Source organism: Dama dama, chromosome 22, assembly GCF_033118175.1.
Source record: "Dama dama isolate Ldn47 chromosome 22, ASM3311817v1, whole genome shotgun sequence".
NCBI lineage: Eukaryota > Metazoa > Chordata > Mammalia > Artiodactyla > Cervidae > Dama > Dama dama.
This window is the reverse complement of record NC_083702.1, coordinates 11,947,552-11,972,498: the sequence shown is the minus strand read 5'-3', so window position 1 is coordinate 11,972,498 and position 24,947 is coordinate 11,947,552. Positions and strand designations below refer to the sequence as shown.

Below are 24,947 nucleotides of genomic sequence, written 5' to 3'. Positions count from 1 at the left end.
GGTTGACACCTGATTTAATAAAATAAACGTATGCCTGGAACAAAAAGCCCCCAAAACTTTGATTTTTTATTTCACTTTCTGTTTTCTAGTTTTCTTATTAAGACTAAGTACATTTACAGAAATCAGCAATGGTCATATTGCTGATATTTTCTATATAGCTAATATTTTTATTTTTATAGTTTCTAGAGGTATGTAAGCCATTTTTCACCTGAGAGTCTTTGATCTTTTTTTAAATTAAAAATTCATTTAAGATCTTGCATAGGCAAAGGTTATTTATTTATTGAAAATAAATTTTTTAAATTTATTAATTTTTATTTTTGAAGGATAATTTCTTTACAGAATTTTGTTGCTTTCTGTCAAACATCAACATGAATCCACTATAGGTATACATATGTCCCCTCTCTCTTGAACCCCCCTCCCATTTCCCTCTGTATCCCACCGCGCTAGGTTGATACAGAGCCCCTCTTTGAGTTCCCTCAAATTCCTGCTGGCTATCTGTTTTACATATGGTTAAATTAAATTTTTGTTTTATATTGGAGTATAGCTGATTTGCAATGTTGTGTTGTTTCAGGCATACAATAAAGTGATTCAATTTTGTGTATGTGTGTATATATATATATATATTCATTTCTTTTCAAATTCTTTTTCCATTTAGATTATTACAGCACATTGAATAGAGTTCCCTGTCCTGTATAGCAGGTCTCTGTTGGTTATCTGTGTTATATACAGTAGTTTGTATATGTTAATCCCAACCACCTAATTTATACCACCTGGGAATCCACATTCTTAACACGCCCTCCAGGTGTTGATTTTGTGCACGAAAGATTGAAAACCTCTGACTCTTTCCCCCCATTTGCTTGGGAAGAAGAAGCAGTGATTCTTCATCAGTGAGTGATGAGTTGAGATGGTCACCTTGTACCACTTTCAGCCTTCCTAATACTCACACCTTCTTCAACCTTCTTTCACCCTTTCCTCTTCTGTTCCCTTCTGGTTTGGGCCTGTCAGAGGCACCGCAGGCAGGGCTGATAAAATCACTCAACAGAGAAAGTTGGAGGGGAGAGGCTGAGACGTTGCAGGGCCTGGAGACTTGTCCTGCAGGAATCTTATCTTTCTGCCACATCCCTCTTCTCCTCCCAGCTTGCTTTAACTTCTAACCTAAAGCAACAGAAAAGGGACAAGAGCCAGCGAAACAAGCTCTGAGAACAGCCCCAACCACACAGTTCCATCCTCAGTGACTCTCAGGTCACATGCATTGGAATTCAATTCCAGGTCAGTCCTGTTCCCTCTTCAGTAAATGCCAGTTCTTGGAACTTATTTCTGCAAGTTGTCACTTTACCAAAGTGCAAGCCCCAGGTCCCAGGGTTCATCCTTGTAAGCTGATGAGAAAATTCTTATCAAATGACCCTGATAAGCTCCTGGGTATAAGTTCTGATTTTAACTGTACATTAAGACATTTCTGTTCAGTTCAGTCACTCGGTCGTGTTGCTCAGCTTTCTTTATAGTCTAGCTCTCACATCCATATGTGACTACTGGAAAAACCATAAATTTGACTAGATGGACCTTTGTCAGCAAACTAATGTCTCTACTTTGTAGTATGCTGTCTAGGTTGGTCATAGCTTTTCTTCTAAGGAGTAAGCGTCTTTTAATTTCATGGCTGCAGTCACCATCTGCAGTGACTTCAGAGTCCAAGAAAACAAAGTCTCTCACTGTTTCCATTGTTTCTCCATCTATTTGCCATGAAGTGGTGGGGCCAGATGCCATGATCTTAGTTTTTTGAATGTTGAGTTTTAAGCCAGCTTTTTCACTCTCCTCTTTCACTTTCATCAAGAGGCTCTTTAATTCCTCTTCCCTTTCTGCCATAAGGGTGGTGTCATCTGCATATCTAAGGTTATTGATATTTCTCTTGGTAATCTTTTTTTTTTTTTTTTCTCTTGGTAATCTTGATTCCAGTTTGTGCTTGATTCAGCTCAGCATTTAGCATGATGTACTCTGCATATAAGCTAAATAAGCAGGGTGACAATATACAGCCTTGATGTACTCCTTTCCCAATTTGGAGCCAGTCTGTTGTTCCATGTCTGGTTCTAACTGTTGCTTCTCAACCTGCATACAGATTTCTCAGGAGGCAAGTCAGGTGGTCAGGTATTCCCATCTCTTGAAGAATTTTCCCCAGTTTGTTGTGATCTACACAGTCAAACATTTAAAGTCAAGACATTTAAAGGTTAGTAAACTTCTTTGTGGCTCTAGTGGTAAAGAACCTGCCTGCCAATGCAGGAGACATAAGAGGTGTGGGTTGGGAAGATCCGCTGTAGGAGGGCATGACAACCCACTCCATTCTTGCCTAAGGAAATCAAATGACAGAGAAGCCTGGCGGGCTACAATCTATGGAGTCAAAAGAGTTGGACATAACTGAAGTGACTTAGCACATAGTTCACATATAGCACATGAACTACTTTGTATTACAGGTTTTAAAGTTTAGCGCAACAAATGCTCTTTTTTTTGGCTCACAGCTTTCTGCGTGGGGGATGATTGCTTAAGGAGCTGCTAAGCAGAACAGATGCCGTCTTGAATTTTTCCTTAAGAAAAAACAGACTTTAAACCAACGGCTGCTTCTAAATTACTTATGAAACTAATTTTTTCTTTATTGATTTTCACCTCCATTTCCTGTTTTCTTTTTTTTTTTTCAGTTTCTGTACCTTCTAACACAAAATTTTGTTATGATGTGTTTATGGTAATTAAAACTTTTTTGTTTCTATTTGCATTCTCACAGCAAATGAGAGACCACATGTAAACAGCCCTTTGTAACTGAAATATTATGTAACCCTAGAGGTCTTAAAATTTTTTTTTCTGCTTGCTTTTTATTTTAGCAAAGGACTTGTAAGCAAAGAACTGTTACAATTCAATAATAAGGAGGGAAACAATCTAATTTTTTTAAACAGGCAAAAGATTTGAATTTGAACGGACACATTGAGAAAGAAAAGAATGGCCAATAAGTATGTGATAAAGTTTCAATGTCATTTGTCATCAGGAAAAAGCAAATTAAAAGTATTATGAGATGATTCTAACTGTGGACTGGAAACCGCAAAACGTAAGAACTGCGAGTACAGTAGCATTTGTTCAGTGTTCCAGTGAGAATGACAGCCCGAGAGACGGCTTCTCGATGAATTCCCATAATTTAATTTAATTTTGCAAGATTGAAGTTTCAAGTTACAGTAAAAATAGAATTCATATTTATGACAAGATAAGAAAAAATTTAAACACAAAATGATCTGCTCCTTGACCTCCCCTCTCCCCACTGTGCATTATGTGTCTGCATCAGGCATCAACTGAACCTCCCCTATAAGCAGAAATACCTGCTCAGCCATAAACAGCAACATTCTCCCTGAACCAACAGACAACTCCTTAAGAGATAACATTCCTTCTTGATCTTGTAAAGGGTCACATGACCCACCACGATGGCACTTCAATCTGGATTAGGTAAACTGTCAATAGTATGTCATTTAATGTACAGCCCTCTGTCTCAAAAATGTCTTAAATAAGCTATGTCTTGACTTCTAGTGGGACGGACAGTTCTCAGAGCTTTCTGAGATGTTCTTCCCAGGTTATAATCCTCAAATTTGTCTGGAATAAATTTTCCAATTTTTTTCTTAGATCTACTGATTAAGTTTTCATCAACATTACCAAAATCCTAGGACACTATTTTATTTTATTTTGGTCGCACCCTGTGGCATGTGTGATCTTAGTTTCCCTTCCACTGTCTCCTGCATTGGAAGGGCAGAATCTTAACCACTGGATCAAACAGCAAAGTCCCTGAATTGTATAATCGAAATTTAATTAGAGAGTAGAGCTTAAAGGTTCTCACACACACACAAAAGAAAGTAAATAAATGAGGTTTTGGTATGTTCATTAACTTTATGGGGGAATCCTTTTATACACAAAAAATTGGTGCATCTTATTGTATGTAAAATGTATTTCAATAAAGCCTATTTTGTTGTTGTTCAGTTGCTAAGACATGTCCAACTCTTTGGAACCCCATGGACTGCAGCATGCCAGGCTCCCCCATCCTCCACTCTCTCCCCCAGTTTGCTCAAGTTCAGGGACACTGAGTCGGTGACACTACATAACCGTCTCACCCTCCGCCGCCCTCTTCTCCCTCGGCCTTTAATCTTTCCCTATCTTAACATTTTATTTTAAAAGCCTATTTTAACAAACTATAAAAGATATTCTGACAGGATGCTAATAGACAACCACAGCACCCAGGATTAATAAATGTTAAACACTTTTGTCATTTGCTTTAGCTTTTTTCACATGGCAGAAATGAAATATTACTGATAAAGATGAAGCCTTCTTAGTCCTCAGACCTATCTTCTACCTCTCCCCAGTGTCAAGCACATCCACAAAGCTGTGTGTTTTCTTTCTGTCCATTAAAAAAAAATGTAGTAGCAAGCATCTTCTTTTCATTGGTGATGATACAAAGCTTAGCAAGAGCTAACACACGGGCCATAGCCGAGCGGTGAGTCAGCAGCTCACTGGTAATGATGCTGCTTCCCCAGAGCCATATTACCTAACCCCTGCTTGAGAAGTCACTAATGTAATTTACATGATTATCAAAATGTTTATACTGCGGTTTATCCTCAGTTTTAAACATGACCACCATGTGGCACAAATGAGAGTTTAGGGTGTTGTGATGTTTTCCTGAGCATTTGAAATGGACTCCTTGGAAATCTAAGATGAATGTGTGTGTGTGTTTTTTTTATCATAATATGTATTTGAGATCAGTTTAATCACAATTAAGCCATAATAACAAGTGATGCTGAAGCTGAACCTCCAATACTTTGGCCACCTGATGCTGACTCATTGGAAAAGACCCTGATTCTAGAAAAGGAGAAGATGGCAAAAGGAGAAGGGGACGACAGAGGATGAGATGGTTGGATAGCATCACCAACTCGATGGACATGAGTTTATTGAGCAAACTCTGGGAGACAGTGAAGAACTCAGAAGCCTGGTGTGCTTTAGTCCACAGAGTCACAAAGAGTTGGACATGACTCAGAGACTGAACAATAAGCCAGAATACAGATATTGATGTATTTCTCTCTAATTCTGCTGTAAATTAGTTTCAAAGCGGTTAACAGCATTGAATCCCAATGCTTCAAAGTCCGATTAGCTGGCTGCTTTTGATGTTGGTTCTACACTGAAAGTGAAAGAAGAAAGAAAGTGAAGTCGCTCAGTTGTGTCCGACTCTTTGCGACCCCATGAACTGTAGCCTACCAGTCTCCTCAGTCCATGGGATTTTCCAGGCAAGAATACTGGAGTGGGTTGCCATTTCCTTTTCCAGGGGATCTTTCTGACCCAGGGATTGAACCTGGGTCTCCCGCATTGTAGGCAGACACTTTACTGTCTGAGCTACACTGAAGAGGTCCTGAATACATAACCCCAAAGTATGCCTCTTTGGTGTATTTATTATTGTGAGCTGAGGACAATTGGGATACAGGAAGGGCTCTTTATGCTCCCTCCCCCTTTCTTTTCTTCTTCTTCTTAAAAAAATTTATTTTTAAAAATTGTTTGTCCACACTGCTTGGCATGTGGGATCTTAGTTCCCTGACCGGGGATCGAACTCATGCCTCCTGCATTGGGAGTGAGGAATCTTAACTGCTGGACAGCCAGGGAAGTCCCAACCCTCCCCCTTTCTACCTAAAAGCAGGGGCTAACAGTTCCCATGAAAAGGTTACCTCCTTACAACAGGAAGAGAACATTCTTTTATTTTTGTCTCCCAGTTTTCTTGAGAGATATTGACATTAAACTTTGTATAAGTTTATGGTATACAGTGTGATGACTCTGAAGAATCTCCTTAGACTGGGAGCTGACCTAAACCAAAATGGACCTGTACTGAGAACCCCACTAGAGTGAGCCTGATCTTTCATGAGTGCCTGCAGCATATTTCCTAGGTATTGTCCTAGGACAATCTGGACAATCATCTGTCCAGTTTGTACAGATGACCACATCCAACTAGCTGTACTCCAGGGCACTGTTGGGTCACCCCAATTTACTATCCCTCACCAAAGCCCCTTTATCTTGTAGCATCACCACAATTTTTTGTTGTGTAAAAAGGAATACAAGCTTTTGGCTCTAATGAATTTTTCACATCTTCATTTTCTTTCTGAAGGCTCCTGTGTAAAAATATTAAATTTATAAGTTTTTCTCTTGTGAATGTCTTATCTCTGTTTGCTCCTTAGGCCCACCACAAAACTTAAGAGGGTATAGATAAATTTCCCCCTTTTCTACAACATGTATATGAGACAAACACAAGGGCTGGTTTGACGTTTCTTGCTCTTTTTTTCTTGGTTTCTCTTTTTTATGGTCCATTTCCCACTTTGTCCAGATTTTTCCCCCCTTACTTCAGCTGTTTATCTTTCAAACACTTAGAGATATTGGAAGAGAAAAGAAAAGTTTAGGTTGTTTTTAGGTATTTTGTAATAATGAAGCTGTAAATTTCCTTTTGTAATTTTTCTTTTTGGAAAAGCTGTAGACTTTGAAAAGTTCTTTCAAAGAACACTCATCATTTTGATTGTTACTAGTAGAATAATTTGTCTTTTTTCCTCTTAAAAATAGCAATTGTTTTGATTAAAAAATAATAAATGAAATAATTTCTCTTTTCTTTATTGGAGAAGGAAACAAACTTCGCTCCCCCCCACTGCCCCCCCTCCCCCAAAAAAACCAATTGGGATCCCAAAGTTAAATTCACTATGAGGTCTAGAGTATTTTCTTTATGCTTCAGAATTTGAAAGCTGCACCTTCACTTGCTGCTCACTTTGGGGACCTCCTCAGTTCTCATTGGCTGTTGACCTGCAGATCACAATGCAGGCTGAGACTGTCCTCAGAGCAAGTCCATTGTCACCATTTCAGCTGCACCCTATAGTGCCCCTGATGCCTCATCATGGAGTGACCGCACCTGGATTATGAATGTTACCCAGTGATGCGCCTCTCTGTCAGCAGCATCTGGTCATTGTACCGATGACCACATCCGACTAGCTATGCTGCTGGGCAGTGTTGGGTCACCGGTGACTAGGATGGCGAGTGGGGTGGAAGGGACTCTTTTCTGGGTGCTGCTGAGAGGAAGTACTCCACCCTCCTGTGGAGAAGTGGGGCACCTTCAGGATGGAGGGAACCCACATTCTAAAGATCCAGCTGACACTGGAGGATGCAGAATTTGACTGAATTCCCCTTGGTTTTTGCACGGCTACTTAGAAGACAATATACAAAGATTAGGAACTGAAGGACATTTGGCAAGAGAGACCTGAAAAATCTGCTTTGGGACATTTAATGGTGACCTTTAGATAAGAGATATGGGTGAGGCCATTCACAGACAGTCCCTCAGGTTGGGGATGGTGACAATGTCTTCATTGACTGAAAAGGTGTGAGCATTCTGAAGAAATGGTGGGGTTTGTTTCATCTTTGGGGGGGGCATCAGGAACTAGCAGCAGTGATCTGGGGGTGGGACCATCATGACAGAATGGGAGGTAAATCTTGGGGGGAAAATGATCAGGCTCTCTCTCATGTGTTTCATCAGGGCAAGGACTGCTCCAGAGTAAAGTGCTTTGGTTTGTCAAAACAAAATCACCTAGAGAAGGATGCAGATAAAGTTTGAAGTCTTTGAACAATCTTGACTTTATGTAGCTCTGTCGTCCTCAGTAGATCTCTCATTAAGCCTGAGGCCCCAGTTCTCTTTGCCTTCTGTAAGTCAAATTCGCTGTGCAGACACACTGGCGTTGTTTCTGAGGTGCTGTAGAAGTACAAGGTTGTCTGCTTTTTTAAAAAAAAAATGTATTTATTTATGTATTTTATTATTGGCTGTGCTGGCTCTTCCTTGCCTCGGGAGCTCTTTCTCTAGCAGGGAAAGAGCAGGGGCTACTGTGGAGAGCAGGGGCTACTCTAGTTGTGCTGCACACACTTCTCATTGTGCTGGCTTCTCTCACTGCAGAGTATGGGCTCCAGGGCTCAGTAGTTGCCGCCCCTGGGCTCCAGAGCACAGTCTCAGTAGTTGTGGCACATGGGCCCAGTTGTTTCTTGGTGTGTGTGGGGTCTTTCCAGACCAGGGATCAAATCTGTATCTCCTGCATTGGCAGGCAGATTCTTTACCACTGCACCACCAGGGAAGTCCTTGTCGGCTTTTTTCAAGCTTACCTGGGTGGACTTAATACCAGCATTCTAAAATACTAGTATTAAGACCATCTTATTCATGCTTTTTCTGATTTTAGTAACTTTAATCACTTCTCAGATTTTACATTTCCAGGCTGAAGAGTTCTCTATTATACACATTTTTCCTTATGTATCAGACCCTAGGTCTTTTTTTTTTTTTTTCTTCAGATAAAGGCTTGTCTTTTATTGAATGAGTGATCTGTGCAATTGCCGAGGCCACTATGTACAGAGAAGAGGGGGAGAACTTTATTTCTTGGTCTCTTCCTCCTTGGACAAAGTCTTGATGATTTCCTCCTTCTTGGCCTGGAGCCGCTCTTCCCGGCGCTTTCGGGCTTCCTTGGTCCTAGACCTGCGGGCCTCAGCCTGGTCCGCTAGAAGCTTCTTGCGAGCCTTGTCTGCCTTCAGCTTGTGGATATGTTCCATGAGAATCCGCTTGTTTTTGAACACGTTACCCTTCACCTTCAGGTACAGGCTGTGATACATGTGGCGGTCAATCTTCTTAGATTCACGGTATCGTCTGAGCAGCCGGCGCAGAATTCTCATCCTCCTCATCCAGGTTACCTTCTCGGGCATTCGAGCATTGGCAGTACCCTTTCGCTTACCTATACCCATATGCCTGCCCTTCCGGCGAGCCAAGGTGTTTTTCCGGCATCGAGCCCGGGAATGGACAGTCACAGGCTTCCGGATGATCAGCCCATCTTTGATCAGCTTCCGGATCTGCTGGCGGGAGTTGGCATTGGCGATTTCATTAGTCTCATTGGGGTCCAACCAGACCTTCTTTTTGCCACAGCGAAGGACGCTGGAGGCAAGCCTCTTCTGAAGCCTGAGCATACTCATGGCCGCGGCCGCAGCGGCGAAAGGAAAGCCCCTAGGTCTTTTGATATGAGATTTGTGACGCTTTTCCAGCTTCCTTTGTTTTTTCTTTTGGTATGGTCCCAGGGAGTGATGCTGAAAGCTCAGCTTCTCTGTACGCCAGTGGGGAATTGAATCTCAGAGGCAGAGTTTTGGGTGAAGTAGAAAAGGATAGCTTTATTATTTTGCCAGGCAAAGGCGGATATAGTAGGCCTTGAAAAAATGTGTCCCCACCCAAGAAACTTTTTTTTTTAAAGCTTATAAACAATGTTAAGTTTATTTCTCATAGTTCTGAAGGCTAGAAGTTCAAGATCAGGGTGCCAGCATTGTTGGGTGAGAGCCCTCTTACCCAGGAGGATTTGATAAGGAGTTTTAGAAGAGCCTGTCAGGGTACAGTCAAGGGGGCCACAAAGAGTCAGATATGACCGAGCATGCATGCATTTATACAGCAATATTTCCCAAGGGTGGGGGTTGTTGATAAGATTAGGGTGTGTACAGGATCTCATGGTGGTGGTGGTTTAGTCGTTAAGTGTGTCCAACTCTTGCAACCCCATGGACTGTAGCCTGCTAGGCTTCTCTGTCCATGGGATTCTCCAGGCAAGAATACTGGAATGGCTTGCCCTTTCCTTCTCCAGGGGATCTTCCTGACCCAGGAATCGAACCTGGGTCTCTTGCATTGCAGGCAGATTCTTTGCCGATTGAGCTAGGAGGGAAGCCCGGCAGGGTCTCACGTGGTCTCCTAATCTAGCTAAACTCCGCTGGTCCCTTTAATCTTGCCTCAGGTGGTTTCTTGGCGTCTCCTCCCTTGATTAGCAACTGTTCAAATCTGCCCTTTGGAACTCAGGGAAGGACATGGAGGGTAGAGTCTTGCTTACAAGAAATGGGGGACATAAAAACGAGGCCTCCATGCCTGGGAGCCTCACAAGGTGCCCCTCAGTTTCAAGATGGAAAAGCCTGGGGCATGGGCGTCCTTGAAAGCTTAAGGCTTTCCCTTAATTAGTATAACAAGATTTTTTGACAGTTAAGGCAATATAACCTCTTCAGAGCCCTGAATGTGAAGAAAACATTTTCTACACTGGCCAACTTCTACACTTTGTTTTCTTATAGAATAAGTATGTAGGCAGATTTTGGGTTTAAAGAAGTTAAAGCTCAGTTGAAACAAGTAGAAAATAAATCGTTTTGGGCAAATGGACACAGTATTGCTGAGTTAGTTTCTGACCTGCTATTACACTGAAACATTTTTAGAATGGCTCTGAATTTTATACTTTTAAGAGGAGCGGGCTCACATTCGTTTTCTGGAAGTCGTAAGGCATAAATGGGAGTGTCTCCGTGAGGTAATAAAAAGCAATCGCTGTTATCTTGTGGGAAGACGCTTCGCGTTTAGGTCTGAAGCCGCCTCGGACTGTGTCTAGCAATCCCTTGTTTCGGTTCCCCCGCGGTTTGCCGGCCGTATCCATAGAAACCGGGAAGCGTCCCTAGCCGGCCGGCCACGCCTCTTCCGCTGCACACGCTCCCGTTTCCGGTGGGAGGATAGCTAAGGGACTTCCGTGTCCCCGGGTGCTCGGCGCCTCCCGCTAGATTCCCGACCCACCCAAACTGCTCCGGTCCGGGAGCGGCCAGGGGGCGCTTCCGGCTTCGATCAGCGCGGCTGCGCACGAGGCGCCTTATCATTGGCTAGGGCCGCCTCGTGTGATTAGCGTCACGGCGGCGGCAGCTGAAGGAGCCTCCCGGACGCTGGGTCGCGGCGGCGGCGGCGGCGGCGGCGGCGGCGGCAGCGGGCGCCACCTCCGCTCCTCTGGGCTCCCAGCGGCCGCGGTTCCGAGGAGCTCGAGACGTGCGGCGAGGCGGCGGCGAGCTCTGGTGAGGTTCTCGAGTGGGAGCGCGGTACTGGGGAGGGAGGCTGGGCTGGCGGGGGCGAGGGCTGAGGGCAGGTGTCCCGGCAGCGCGGCAGGCGAGGAGCGCGCTATTCGGTCCTCTGCTCCGACCCCTGGGCCGGCGCCCCTCAGTCCCCGGCCCCCTCCGCCGGGACCCTCTCAGCCCCGGGATCTTCTCAGCCTTCGCTTCCTGCAGTCTGGTTCCCATAGCCTCCGATCTCCTCAGTCCCGAGTCCCGCCGCCCCGGGTCCCCTTCAGCCACGGCTCCCCCGGCCCAGGGTCCCGGCTTCCTTCGGTCCAGGTCCCCCTCCATCCCCAGCCCCGGGTCCCCTCGGCCCCGGGTCACCCCTCCGAGTCTCTGCCAGCCGCACTCCGAGGTGGGCTCCGCTCGGGCCCGGATCCGGCTTTTGCGGCGGGGAGACCCCTCACCGGCGCTTGCCCGCTCGCAGGCGGCTTGGTTGGACCCGGTCCTGGGCCCGGTGTGTCGGTGTCGCCCCTCGAGGCGGCTGCTCACCGGCTCCGGGCCTGGGCGTTTGTGCCGGAGCTCGCTGTGGGCGCCCCTGGCTGTGGACCTTGTTTTCGTTCGCCGCTGGGGCTTGACAATTTGGCGCGGTCGCGGGATAGAAAGGTGGACGGGTCCTGCCGGGTTGGTACCCGGCACGGGGACTGTCGTGCAGGGTCGGCGTGTTTTTTAAGCAGAGGGGTCTGCTAACGTCTTTATATTTAGACTCTGGACTCCTCAGCCCTGGGTTGTTCCCCTCGCATCTCCTCCCAAAGCAGCCCTTCATCCATCCTCCGAAGAAACCATTTAAAACTCCGAGAAATCTGTCATAACATTTCAAATTGCGTCCCAAGTGAAATGTTGAGAATAGTTTCTTCCAACCCAAAGCTTTATTTTTGGGACGGAGATCAGAAACTTTTTGAAGTTTGAAGTGTCCTACTAAAGGCCATTTGCGTGTCTCGTTTTACCACCCTCTGACTCTAATTCTGTTAGACTTTCTAGATGGTTCATTCCTGATTCTTTTCACTCCTCATGTTTATTTCATAGAAATTTCACATCTAGTGCTGGTAGTTGTCCATAGATGTTTTCATCTCTTCTCATAAATTTTCCCATGCTGTCCTGATCCAAAACCAAAATCCTTTCATCAGTTAGTTGGGACTTCAGGCCCTGTGGTGGCAGCCACTGGTCGTGAATTATGACATTTGAAGAAATTTCAAATCGATTTAAATACGAAAGGTATTTCTTTTTGCCTGTGTTTGTAATTGCCTAGCTACTAGTATGTGTTCCCATTCAGACTTTAGGCTTCTTAGCAAGCTTTCTCTTACTGGGGCAGTAAGGATGAGAGGAGGATTTCCAGAGCCTATTTAGGAAAAAGTTGATTTTTTTTGTCCCTACTCTTGTATATATTAATAAATGAACAAGTACCTTCCCCCCAATCAATAGTGTCAATTTAGCAGATGCACTTACTTTTTGTTTTCCAAAATGAGCACAGTTTTCTTTCTCTCTTTATTTCAGGGGTGGGTAAACTTGACAGCTTGTGGGCAGTGTCCTACCTGCTGCCTGTTTATGTAAATTAAATTTTCAGTGGGACATAGCCATATGCTCTCATTTAGCTGGTTGCTTTCGTGGTGCGAGTTGAGTAGTTAGGACAGAGACCTTTATGGCCTGTAAACTGTAAACATATTTACTATCTGGTCTTCAAAAGAAAATGTTTGCCACTCCTTTACTTTATTAAAAACAACACATATTCAATGTAGAAAGTTAAAATGAGTCAGAAAAATGTTAAGGAAAAAGTAAATAGGATCACAGCAAAAATCACAACACAAATCAGGGATTTGTTTTTATGATTATCCTTGTAGAATCTGTTAGTGATTATTTCTATGTAAATGGGCTTATATTGCCAAATATTGGTTTGCAGTCTGTTAAATACTCAAATTATTTTTATTTGGCAGTTGAATACATTGAATTTTCTCTATTGAAGATTTTACTAGAAGGGGCTTGATGAACCAAGTTTTCCTTGTTTGTCTTACCAATCAAGGTTTTTTTTTTTTTTTTAAATGAGGCATAATAGATGCTTATTGGTGGTGGACACTATTGAACACTTTATGGACCAGATAGTTTTCCGGTCTATGTGTTACAGGTAGTGAGTCATTTAATGCCCGCAGCAGCTCAGTACAGGTACACAAACTGTTGTCCCTACTTGCACATGAGGGGACTGGAGGCATTGAGAGATTAGCTGCCCGAGTTGGTCAGCTAGATAATGATGGAGCTGGGGTTGAGTCCATGCAGTCTGGTTTCCTGGTGGCTCAGTCAATAAAGAATCCACCTGCAATACAGGAGACCTGAGTTCGATACCTGGGTTGGGAATATCCCCTGGAGGAGGGCCTGGCAACCACTCCAAGAGAATTCCTTGGAAAATCCCCATGGACAGAGGAGCCTGGTGGGCTGTAGTCCGTGGGGTCACATAGAGTCGGACACGACTGAGCGACTAAGCACACACAGTCTGGTTTCAACACCCAGGCCCTCAATGTGCTACTTGCTCAGTGTAGTAAGTTTTTAGACGGTTGAGAGATACATAATGTAAAAATTCTTCCTTATGCTCCTCACTCTCTGTAGGAAACCACTGCTAACAAGTTTGATATAGAGCTTTCCCTCTCTCTTTGCATATGCAAATGTTTATTTGCAAATCCATCTAACACATGCAGGTTTTACAAAAATTAACAGACTTCATTAGAGCAGTTTTAGATTTATAGAAATTGTGTGGCTAGTAGAGAAAGTTCTCATATCACCCACACTCCATTTTCTTTTATTAATAACATCTTGTATTAACACACTATGTTTGTTACAATTGATAAACCAATGTTGCTTCATTGTTAATTTAAACCTGCATATTAGGATTCATTTTTGTATTGTAGAGTTTTTGGAGTGGGATCAAACCAGTCATTGTTCAGCAAGTGTGCTTTTTTTGGGGTGATTTTCAAAAAATAGTGCTTCTGGACTTTTAAATGCAAATCAGCAGTCTTAATTCACTAATATTCAGATTAATAACACAAGTTTAGCATTTTCCCTGGAATGGAAAATTTGCTGGGAAGTTACTGCTTTTTCTGTTTTTCAGAAGTTTATCCCATAGCACCAGCTGCTCTTTTCTGAAGAAGCACTTATTTTGGACTGGACATTTTGGCTTCTCTGTGAAGCTTGTTCAGTTTCTTGGAGATTTCTAGCTGTTCTTCATCAAAGGAGTGGTGCACACCCCCCCATTTACATCAGGTTCCCTCTCACTGAGCCTGGTATTTCCCCACCTGTCTGGATGGTTCTCAGTGTTCTGTTCCTCAGCTTTCAGAAGTTCAGTTCCTGGAATGTAATCTTTAGCATCTAAGTCTCCATATTCTTGCACCCTTGATTTTATTGAGGCCTCTGTAGGCTTACCCCGGAGTTCCTTCTGTGATATCTGAGGATTCCGTTTTTGGAAGAACTGAATCAGAGTCTTAGGAGAGGTCAAGAGTGTTTTTTACACTGGGCCAAGTTTTCAGGAAGTTTTTCAGTCATTGAGCTGTTATCTCTCTCAGGACATTGCTTCCTCCTGTCATGACTTCCCCAGAGTTCTTGTCATGACAGAATGGGTGGTGTGGTCCTGAGCAGCACCTCAGTGGCCTTTGGGACTACCAGGTGCAGAGAAGTAGGTAATGCAAACAGAAGGGTCTTGTTCCTCCTCTTGGTGCTGCTGCAGAAACCTGTGCACAGTGGGACAGAAAGAGCTTGTGAATTCTTGCCAGTCTGGAGATGAAGTTCATGAGCAATATCTTCACTTCAGAAGTTTCCTTATAACTCTTCAGCTGCTTTAGTGGTTTTTCTGCAAATTCTTGGGGCTCATGAACTGAATGGATCATTGAGAAGTTAACACTTGTAAATTTTTTCTACTGTTTTTGAAGTACTTTGGTAACATTCTTGTCCTGTGTTTGGAGCCTCTCCCCCAAGGCATGCAACATTAGCACTCTAAGTCCTTGCCCTGTTCTTCTGTTCATCTTGCCCTTGGAAGAATGTCAAGGCAGCGACTCATACTTCGGTGACCTTAGAGAAACATGCAGTTGTGATAACACTGACTGATGGTCCTGGCATCATTTCACTTGTTTCTTCTGTAATTTAGTCATCACTTCCAGAGATATCTTGGCTGCAGTGGCGCTGCTGTCCCTTAACATGTGTGTGTGCAGTTCTGCAATTACATATTCACTTTATTCTTGTTTTTTGCACCTTTATTCTCATCAGTCACAAAATGAGTGTACAAAGTCTTAGAAGCTTACATGGCAATGTAGAGGTTCAAAAAAGAACTCTGGCAGCCTTGATGGATTGATGAGGTTCTGGTGAGGTCAGAGCTTTGCTAAGTGTTATTGGGAGGTCTACATTCAGGGCAGTGTAGGAGAGAAGGTGTTTTGGTTCTTGAGGAAAGTTGTCTAGATGTTCTGGGTGGCAGTGACCAGTCTGTGCCATAAACATCACCAGCGTTGCCAGTTCTTTGCTGGGTTTGTGTGTTAGTCACTCAGTCATGAGTCATGTCCGACTGTTTGTGACCCCATGGACTGTAGCTCACCAGGCTCCTTTGTCCATGGAATTCTCCAGGGCAAGAATACTGGAGTGGGTTGCCATTCCTTTCTCCAGATTTATTTGGTTGCAATTTGAAAATCTCCCATATTGGATTTGCAGTGAATATTCTGCTGTGTAAGCTCCTCAGTGTAGACCAGAGGGTCTACTTTATTAATCCTGTAACTGCCATAGGTAACTGGGCAGCTTGTGTTTATTTCTGCTTGACAGCTTGACTGTAGACTGACTTTGAGCGTTTCTCAGAAGACCCACACCACTGATAGCAGCCAGCCCTTCTTAGGCTGGGTCTTGGAGTCCTTCTTCCAGGTGTGACCAGAAGTAGCACTGGGAGCTTGGCTGATGGCGGCCTTTTGGTCGTAGTAATATATTTAAGGGGCTTCCCAGGTGGCTCAGTGGTTAAAAAAAAAAAAAAATCTGCCTGCCAATGCAGGAGACATGGGTTCGATCACTGAGTCGGGAAGATCCCCCAGAAAAGGAAATGGCAACCCACTCCAGTATTCTTGTCTGGGAAATTGCATGCACAGAGGAGCTTGGTGGGCTGCAGTCCATGGGGTCGCAAGAGTTGGACACGACTTAGTGACTGAAGACATGCAGTGTGCTTAAAAACCAAGGTCCGTGATGGCTTTCCAGGTCAATACTTTTGCATTTACTCCATCCTTTAGTTTCTTGGTATTTTATTGAATGTGTGTACCATAATTTAATAGTTTTTACTATTGTTGGGTATTTAGATTGTTTAAATTGTTTGTCTAGTGTTTAAACTTAATATGTATGCATTGTATGTACAATGTCGCATGCTGGTGGCTCTTTAGGCCAACTTTCTGTAGCTTTCTTCTTTTTTTTCTTCAATATTTATCGATTTGACTCTGCTGGGTCTTAGTTGCAACATGTAAACTCTTAGTTATGGCATGTGGGATCTAGTTCCCTGACTAGGGATCAAACCTGGGCCCCCTGCATTGGGAGCATGGAGTCTTAGCCACTGGACTGCTAGGGAAGTCCCTAGGGTGACTTTCTGAGTCTAGTTACTGGGTTGAAGGAAATACATATTTTTCGTTTTGATGTATATTACTAGACTGCTACCCAGAAAGGTCACAGCAGTGTAAGCTCTTGTCAGAACTGTGGCTGAGGTGTAGATTCTTTATACCATTTTGAATTTTTTTTCAGTCTTCACCTGATTGGCAGTTAAACATATCTGGCAGTGTATTTTGTCTCTCTTATTGGGAGATATGTTTTGTTTGAAGTTGGTTTGGAGTTACTTTAGGCAAGACCAGCTTTCTGCAGTAGTTCTTTCTAGTATGTTCTCCCTTAGATAGAGCTGCTCACCTGTTTAGATTCCCTGTCTAGCCCTGAAAGGCAGCGTAATCTTGCCAACCCTGCTAAAAGAATCTGGGTGACTGCCCAGTAGACAATATACTTGTTGAGGATAGGCGTATATAACTTCTTCATGTCTGTTGCAGTCCTGGTGGTGAGTAAATGTTATGTTCTTTTTAAAACCTAAATTAGACTGTGTTCTTCTGGGCTACTGCTGAGTGAAGTGCTTTAATTTTGTTAAAAAATAACCTTTTCCAAGTCTTTGTGTAATGTAAACTTGAAAAATTACAGCATAAAATGGTCATCTTGGTGTATATTAGCTATATCATCCTTTGTTTCTAAAATGAGGTAAATAAGACTGGTTAATATCCTAGGACCTATTGGTAAGGAAATAATTAACCAAACCTATTTAGTAAGTACATACGTATTCCGTTTTGGAAGGTAAAGGACTAGGTTAGTTAGGGGGTTTGTTTCATGTAACCCCTGGTTTGGAGTTTGCTGTGTGGTAGAGGGCATGTGTACCGCCTAAATGGTATCTTGGCTTCGGTAGACCTTGTAAGTGTCCAGACAGAAGGCGAAGGCTAGCCAAAGTCAGGAAGCTGCCAGAATATCTTCAGGAATGGGGAAAATACCTGTGCAAAAGGACACTTCAAGTTTTTCATTCGAAGACCCCCCCCCCCCCAAATACAGAACTTTCTTTATATATGGCTTCTAAGTTACATATTCTTACTGCACTTACGAGTTTTCTGCAAAGTCCATGCACAGGAAAACAAAGCATATAAAGCATAACGGTCTTGAAGAGAAAGAAATAATTACCCTATTAAATTTTGACCAACTTCACTTTCTTTTGTATACATTTTTTTGTTATTATGTTACCTAATTATTTTTCATTGGTAGCATGTTGACTTTAATATTGTATGTCCTGAAATTTTAGTGTAGTGGATATGTATGCATAGTTCTATCCACATACCCATTCCTTTGGTCAGGAAATAAGCGATGGTGGTGAAACCTCCATAGCCTGGTGGAGCAGAAGGGTTATTTTTATTTTCTTCAAATTTATTTTCATTGTATTTCATTCCAGAATTTCTGTAACTTAAAAGATCTGGAAGTATAATTATATATATAATACATGTATTTTATATATATATATATATATATATGGAAAAGGAGGAAGCATATATTCTTTTTCCAAGTGGCAGCTTAATTCAATGACTAAGAATAAAATTTGGATTTGAATTTTCTTGGCAGCCTAGATAAAAATGAAAATATGGTAAAATACGTAGCACTGAACTGGAAGAAGGAACTAGACCAGTTTTCTAGGGATAAATCTTCCCTTGACAGATTTTAAGGAAATTGGGCATTACATAAAGCCCCCCCTTTTTTTTTTGGCTAGAAGCCTGAGTTTAGAAAAGGGGAAGGATGATACATTAACATTTCAAACCAATGAAAGAAGTTTTGTATAGGGCAGTTGGTTTGAATTTAGGTTGCACTTGTGTATTGTATTTGGCTAATAAAATTTTTTTTCATTAACATTTCAGATACATGGGAAGATACAGAGACCAATATAATTAACACTCACATACCCACCAAACGTGTCCTTTCTCTCAAAATCTTAACATTTTCCCACATACAGGTGAAGCACCTTCTTAGGTTACATTTCACTTTGCAGAATTATTGCTATCTAGAATTTAGTGTTGATCATTTCTAATGCCTGTTTTTGTGTAATTACTACATTGGAGTCTATTCATAAATCAATATTATGTTTGGGGTATTTTCATACTTTATGTAAAACAATATTCTACATATTCTGTAACTTGTTTTTCATGAAACATGTTTTTTAGATTCCTGAAAATGCTGATTTTTTGCCTGTTTTGACCTACAAAAATGGCACTTTGATATCGTTCATCTTAATTAGTCATCACCTTTATCTTCTTATAGCTGTGTTTTTTATTATATGAATGCAGCCAGTTTAAGTTTGTTTTTCATGTTGATCAGGTATTTAGGTTGTTTCCACTTTTCCTGTTTTTAAAACAGTGCTATAGTGGACATTACTGGTTAGAAATCCTTGTGCACATATGTGAAATCATTGGCAGGTTTTTCAGATTACAGGTTGGGAGCCATAAATTGGTTATGAAATGACTTTAGAAAAAAAAAAGAAATGACTTTAGGAATTAAAATAGGTTAGAGAAGTATCAGGTGGTTTTGCAGGCAGCAAGGATAAAATGTTTTGTGATTTTGTGTGTGTGTGTGTGGTGTATGGTTACTAACTTTGAAATGAAGTTCTTTGGTGTAAATTACCCAGATAAAATGTTTTATGAGAGAGAGAGAGAGAGAGAGAGAGAGTGTGTGTGTGTGTGTGTGTGTGTGTGTGTGTGTGTCTGTGGTGTATGGTTACTAACTTTGAAATGAAGTTCTTTGGTGTAAATTACCCAGATAAAATGTTTTATGAGAGAGAGAGAGAGAGAGAGAGAGAGAGAGAGAGAGAGAGAGAGAGAGTGTGTGTGTGTGTGTGTGTGTGTGTGTGTCTGTGGTGTATGGTTACTAACTTTGAAATGAAGTTCTTTGGTGTAAATTACCCAGATAAAATGTTTTATGAGAGAGAGAGAGAGAGAGAGAGAGAGAGAGAGAGAGAGAGAGAGAGAGAGAGAGTGTGTGTGTGTGTGTGTGTGTGTGTGTGTGTGTGTCTGTGGTGTATGGTTACTAACTTTGAAATGAAGTTCTTTGGTGTAAATTACCCAGATAAAATGTTTTATGAGAGAGAGAGAGAGAGAGAGAGAGAGAGAGAGTGTGTGTGTGTGTGTGTGTGTGTGTCTGTGGTGTATGGTTACTAACTTTGAAATGAAGTTCTTTGGTGTAAATTACCCAGATAAAATGTTTTATGAGAGAGAGAGAGAGTGTGTGTGTGTGTGTGTGTGTGTGTGTGTGTGTGTCTGTGGTGTATGGTTACTAACTTTGAAATGAAGTTCTTTGGTGTAAATTACCCAGATAAAATGTTTTATGAGAGAGAGAGAGAGTGTGTGTGTGTGTGTGTGTGTGTGTGTGTGTGTGTGTGTGTGTGTGTCTGTGGTGTATGGTTACTAACTTTGAAATGAAGTTCTTTGGTGTAAATTACCCAGATAAAATGTTTTATGAGAGAGAGAGAGAGTGTGTGTGTGTGTGTGTGTGTGTGTGTGTGTGTGTCTGTGGTGTATGGTTACTAACTTTGAAATGAAGTTCTTTGGTGTAAATTACCCAGATAAAATGTTTTATGAGAGAGAGAGAGAGAGAGAGAGAGAGAGAGAGAGTGTGTGTGTGTGTGTGTGTGTGTGTGTGTCTGTGGTGTATGGTTACTAACTTTGAAATGAAGTTCTTTGGTGTAAATTACCCAGATAAAATGTTTTATGAGAGAGAGAGAGAGTGTGTGTGTGTGTGTGTGTGTGTGTGTGTGTCTGTGGTGTATGGTTACTAACTTTGAAATGAAGTTCTTTGGTGTAAATTACCCAGATAAAATGTTTTATGAGAGAGAGAGAGAGAGTGTGTGTGTGTGTGTGTGTGTGTGTGTGTGTGTGTGTGTGTGTGTGTCTGTGGTGTATGGTTACTAACTTTGAAATGAAGTTCTTTGGTGTAAATTACCCAGATAAAATGTTTTATGAGAGAGAGAGAGAGAGAGAGAGAGAGAGAGAGTGTGTGTGTGTGTGTGTGTGTGTGTGTGTGTGTGTGTCTGTGGTGTATGGTTACTAACTTTGAAATGAAGTTCTTTGGTGTAAATTACCCAGAAGTGGTATTTACCTGGTTTGAGATTTTGGAGATTATGAGAATTTAAAATTCTATCAGACATTGCCAAATTGTTCTCCAGAATTGTGTCCCTTGGCTTTTTTTAGCATGAGAAAGAGAATTTGCTGTAACTAACTAAATCCTTGTAGATCCATGGCATTGTCAGATTTTTTACATGTTTACAAGTCAGATGAGTGTGAAATGATATTACCTTAAATTTTTTCTTGATTGTGTGTGAGATTGAGCATGTTGAAATGTTGAGTGACCATTCAGATTTCCATTTCTTGGCTGAGTCTGTCCTTGTCCATCTCCCCTACCCCTAATTGGGTTGACTTTTAAAATTGCTTTTAGCAGTTTATTGTATATCCTGTTTATATTTGTGAAGTGACCTGCAGGTATCATTTAGTTTGTGTGGTTTATCTGTCTTTTTTACGTGGTTTGTTTTGTTGAATGGAAATGACTATCAGACTATCATCATTTTCCTTGTTGATTTGTATTCTTTGTGCTTTATCTCAGAAATCTGTTCTGTACTCCAAGGGCATTAAGGTCTCCGCATTTCTTTCTAAAAGCTTTAGAAGTTTGGTTTTTTATATTTAGGTCTTGATCTTGCCTGAAAAGAACTTTTTTGTGTGTATAAGTCAGGGATCCAATTTTTTTTTTTTATATATATACACAGCCAATCACCACAGCACTGTTTGTCTGTTTAAAATACAGTGTGTTTTAAAATTTGAATTGTAAATCTTTTAAGTATTTTCTGGTTCAACGCAATAACAGCCGCTCTGTCTTTTATCAGGCTGCTTTACTTGTTCAGGTTTGATCCATTAGTGCATTACTTGATCCAGAAACAGAACCTGGAGGAGTAGATAGATACAGCACATTTTGTAGATCTCATCCAGATGTCATTTCTCTCAACCACTTCTTAAATAGAAGCTCGTTTGCATCACTGACTTAGTGGACATGAATGTGAGCAAACTCTGGGAGATAATGGAGGACAGAGGAGCCTAGCATGCTGTAGCCTGTGGGGTCGCAAAGAGTCGGACACAACTGGGTGACTGAAAACAGCAGCAAGGTTGCAGACGGTTTGATGGTAAACTTCCGTGGAGGGGACAGGTTGCTGGTGTCTTTGCCTTGTTGGTTAATACCCACAGTCTTTGGAAACTAGACAAGCAGGTGTTAGATCGACTCCTTGATACTTGAAACTTCAGAATCCTTACGTGTATCTAGTCATCCAGTTGCTGTTATGTATACGTTCTGAAGTTTGAGACTTTCAGTTTTGGTTTTAGGAGAATTAATACATATAAATCTGAGTCTTTCTGAAATGTCTAATAGAAACTTCTACAAATCAATTTAAGAATGAAAACTATTTTTGTTTCCACTTGAAATGAGTGTTTAGTCTGAGAAGAGTTGCTGTGAGGTCTGCAGATAGTTATATATTCTGTGTCTTTCTTTTTTCTTTTTCCCTATTCCTTTTTTTTAATTGGTGATTGAAAGAAAACCCTGTGGTTTAGTGGAATTCAGTGATGCTGGGAAAAGTTATATACACAAGTTTTATTTCTAAATTTCTGATTGTGATACTGAGAAAGATAATTAAACACTTCTTGGTTTCTCCATCTGCAGCATTGTAACCCTCCCCTGTACCCCCAACAAACTTGTGTTGTAGAGGGTGTTATGCAGGGTGAGATGGGGCCCTGAGTAATGGTTCCTTACTTACACAGACAGCTCTTTACTGAAGTGTAGGGATTTTGATTTTGCCTGAAACATTGACTCTACAGGCCAGATATCCAGATAGACCTGGAAAGATTTTATTTCTGACATAGTTGGAACACGAGTATGGTTATGTGGTAAAATAATCTGCTTGCAATATGGGAGACTTGGGTTTGATCCCTGTGTTGGGAAGGTCCCCTGGAGGGGGGGCGTAGCAACCCACTGCAGTATTCTGGTCTGGAGAATCCCCATGGACAGAGGAGCCTGGCCGGCTACAGTCCATGGGGTCGCAAAGAGCTGGACATGACTGAGCGACTAAGCGCAACGTGTGGTATTGTAGGGCAGATGATTTCTGGCAGTCTTTGCATAGTTTACATATTTTGGTTCATTGTGGGTATGACAGTTTATATGCCCTGGACTTCTCAGGATTTCCCTGACTGACTACGTTTAGAGCTGTTCTTCTCATCTACACGTGGATTTTTGTGCACTGTTCTTTGTTTTAGAAGCTCAGAGTTGCTTATAGGTCTTGGGAAATAGAAATGACATTGTAACACGACGATAAGAGTTATAGAAAGTCCTTTTTATAAAAATATTTTTTATTCATTACCATGACCAGTCACTATAAAGCAGTGTTTGTACCTTAAATGAAGCCCTGTAATGTGGAGTTACGGGCTTCCCTGGTGGCTCAGATGGTAAAGAATCTGCCTGCAGTGTAGCAGACCTGGGTTCGATCCCTGGGTTGGAAAGATCCCCTGGAGAAGGGATTCGCTACCCACTCCAGTATTCTTGCCTGGAGGATTTCATGGACTCGGGAGCCTGGCGGGCCACAGTCCATGGGGTCACAGAGTCAGACATGGCTCAGCGACTGAACAATAACAAGGTGGAGTTAAGATCTGGTCTTTGGAGTCAGATACAGATTTGAATTTGTAGTCTTCCACTTCAGTTTGTGTCATCGAGTTACTTGATCTCCTTTAGTGTCAATTTCTTCACCTGTAAAATAGGACCCCATTTTATAAGGATTGTTAGAGGGTTAAAGGAGATGATGGGTGAAAGGTCAGCTATTAGAGTTGGCTCCGTTAAGTGTTGAGCAACAGTTCACCTCCCTTCAAAGAGATAACATCATGACTAGGAAAACTGGAACCACTTCCCTTTGTGGGAGGCAGTGTTGTACCGTGGAGGGGGCCTAACTGGGCAGTTCTCGCTTCTCTATTTTGTGACTTGTGTAACCTAGGGTGGTCTTACCCCCAGTCCTCTTGTTTGTAAATAGAGCTCGTACTGTCTGTAGCAGGCAGGTTTTAAAGTTAAAATGAGAGTATGTGTAAAAGCTCACCTTCTCTGGCACTTGACGGCCCTCTGAATTAGCCTCTGAACTTGTGTAGTGATGGACAGTAACACTGTACTTGGGAAGTAGGTCTCAAGCCTGAGAGGTCAGCTCTCACTGGCTTTGCCCCAGCTCTGCTGCACAGGAACAGCTTTGCCTGATTTCTTCTCAGCAAAGTTGGTCAGTGGGTGGGGCAGTAAGTTAGAAGAGTGAGGTTCCTTGTGATATTACTCAAAAGTTACCCTACTTCATGCTAAGAAGGAAAGTAGTGTAAATGATAAGAGTGTTGCCTGTCTTCATAGCTTCAAGATCATCTTTAAGAAATAGCTGCATTTGATTTGAAATGTTTCTTTGTGCTTCCAACAGTTGAGATTTTGTGAACATGAATGCATAATACTGCCTGTCTTAGAAATCTAACTGTTGCTCCGTCTCAGTTATCAGCTGTGCCATTTGTTAAGGGCTGTGTCAGTAACATATGTTGGGAACTTTTCCCATTTTATCAGTTATTCTTTTTCCAGTTACCGTTTTTTTTTTTTTAATTAACTTTTTTTTTTCCTACTCAGAAATGTTCTGAGCGTTTGGAAAGAATTCCAGTTTTAACGAGTCATTTTATTGTTTCTGGTATGTGGCAAGGCTCTGTGCTCCTCCCCATTTCTTGCCTGTTCCTTAATATTTTCAGCGTTTCTGTAAAGTATAGCATTCTGTCAGTGTTACCGCCTGGTTTTGTCATTTAAGTGCTACCGTGCGTTTATTTGAGAACAGCTTATGGTTCATGCTAACATAGAGGGTTGTGGATAAGAGCATTAACTGGGGTGTTAGGCGGACTAGATTGATTGGGCAGATTAGGTTGCCCCTTATTACTGTTGTTTAAGACACGTTATTTATAACCTCTCTGGGTGTTTGTCATCTCCAGAGTAGAGGAAACAGTTGTGCCAATCTCCCAAAACTGTTGTAAGGATTTCAAGAGAGAATCCAGGGTTCTTTGCACTTAGTCAGCGCTGATTGCATGTTAGCTGTCCCTGTCTTCTCCCTCCTCCACATCATACAGGAAAGGATTGTGAGGTCCTTCTTTGCATCCCAGACCAAGCTTGGGGTTGTGGATACAAAAGTGGATTCCACAAAAGGCTCCCTGACCTTGCGAAGTTTGCAGTTGAAGAGGGGAAGACAGACCAGTGAACAGAGAAATGCAGTCAGTTTTGACAGCTACTGTAATAGAAACATTAGTAAATGAGAAGAGTGAAGGAGTTAGTGTCAGGGACCTGGGAAGTCAGGGAAGTTAGTTTCTGCCTAACTTATCCTTGAAGTGTGGGTCGTGATTCCCCACTTATTTATTCAGCATATATTT

The 24,947-nt window shown here is 42.0% G+C and overlaps 2 protein-coding genes and 1 pseudogene across 2 annotated transcripts in view; 1 reads left to right on the top strand and 2 right to left on the bottom strand.

The window, feature by feature from the left end:
* Positions 1-8,363: 8,363 nt before the first annotated feature.
* LOC133043621 (large ribosomal subunit protein eL19-like) lies at positions 8,364-9,056 on the bottom strand. The gene has a single exon (XM_061124641.1). The coding sequence runs from the start codon at positions 9,028-9,030 to the stop codon at positions 8,440-8,442; it is 591 nt and encodes a 196-aa protein (XP_060980624.1). The 5' UTR covers positions 9,031-9,056; the 3' UTR covers positions 8,364-8,439.
* Positions 9,057-10,719: 1,663 nt separating this feature from the next.
* LOC133043038 (protein SDA1 homolog) lies at positions 10,720-17,583 on the bottom strand (annotated as a pseudogene).
* ADIPOR2 (adiponectin receptor 2) overlaps positions 10,769-24,947 on the top strand; it is a 36,338-nt gene continuing 22,159 nt past the window's right edge. Inside the window, exon 1 of the mRNA XM_061124639.1 lies at positions 10,769-10,905. The gene's annotated coding sequence lies outside the window, so the exon portion shown is untranslated. The remainder of the gene's footprint in view (positions 10,906-24,947) is intronic.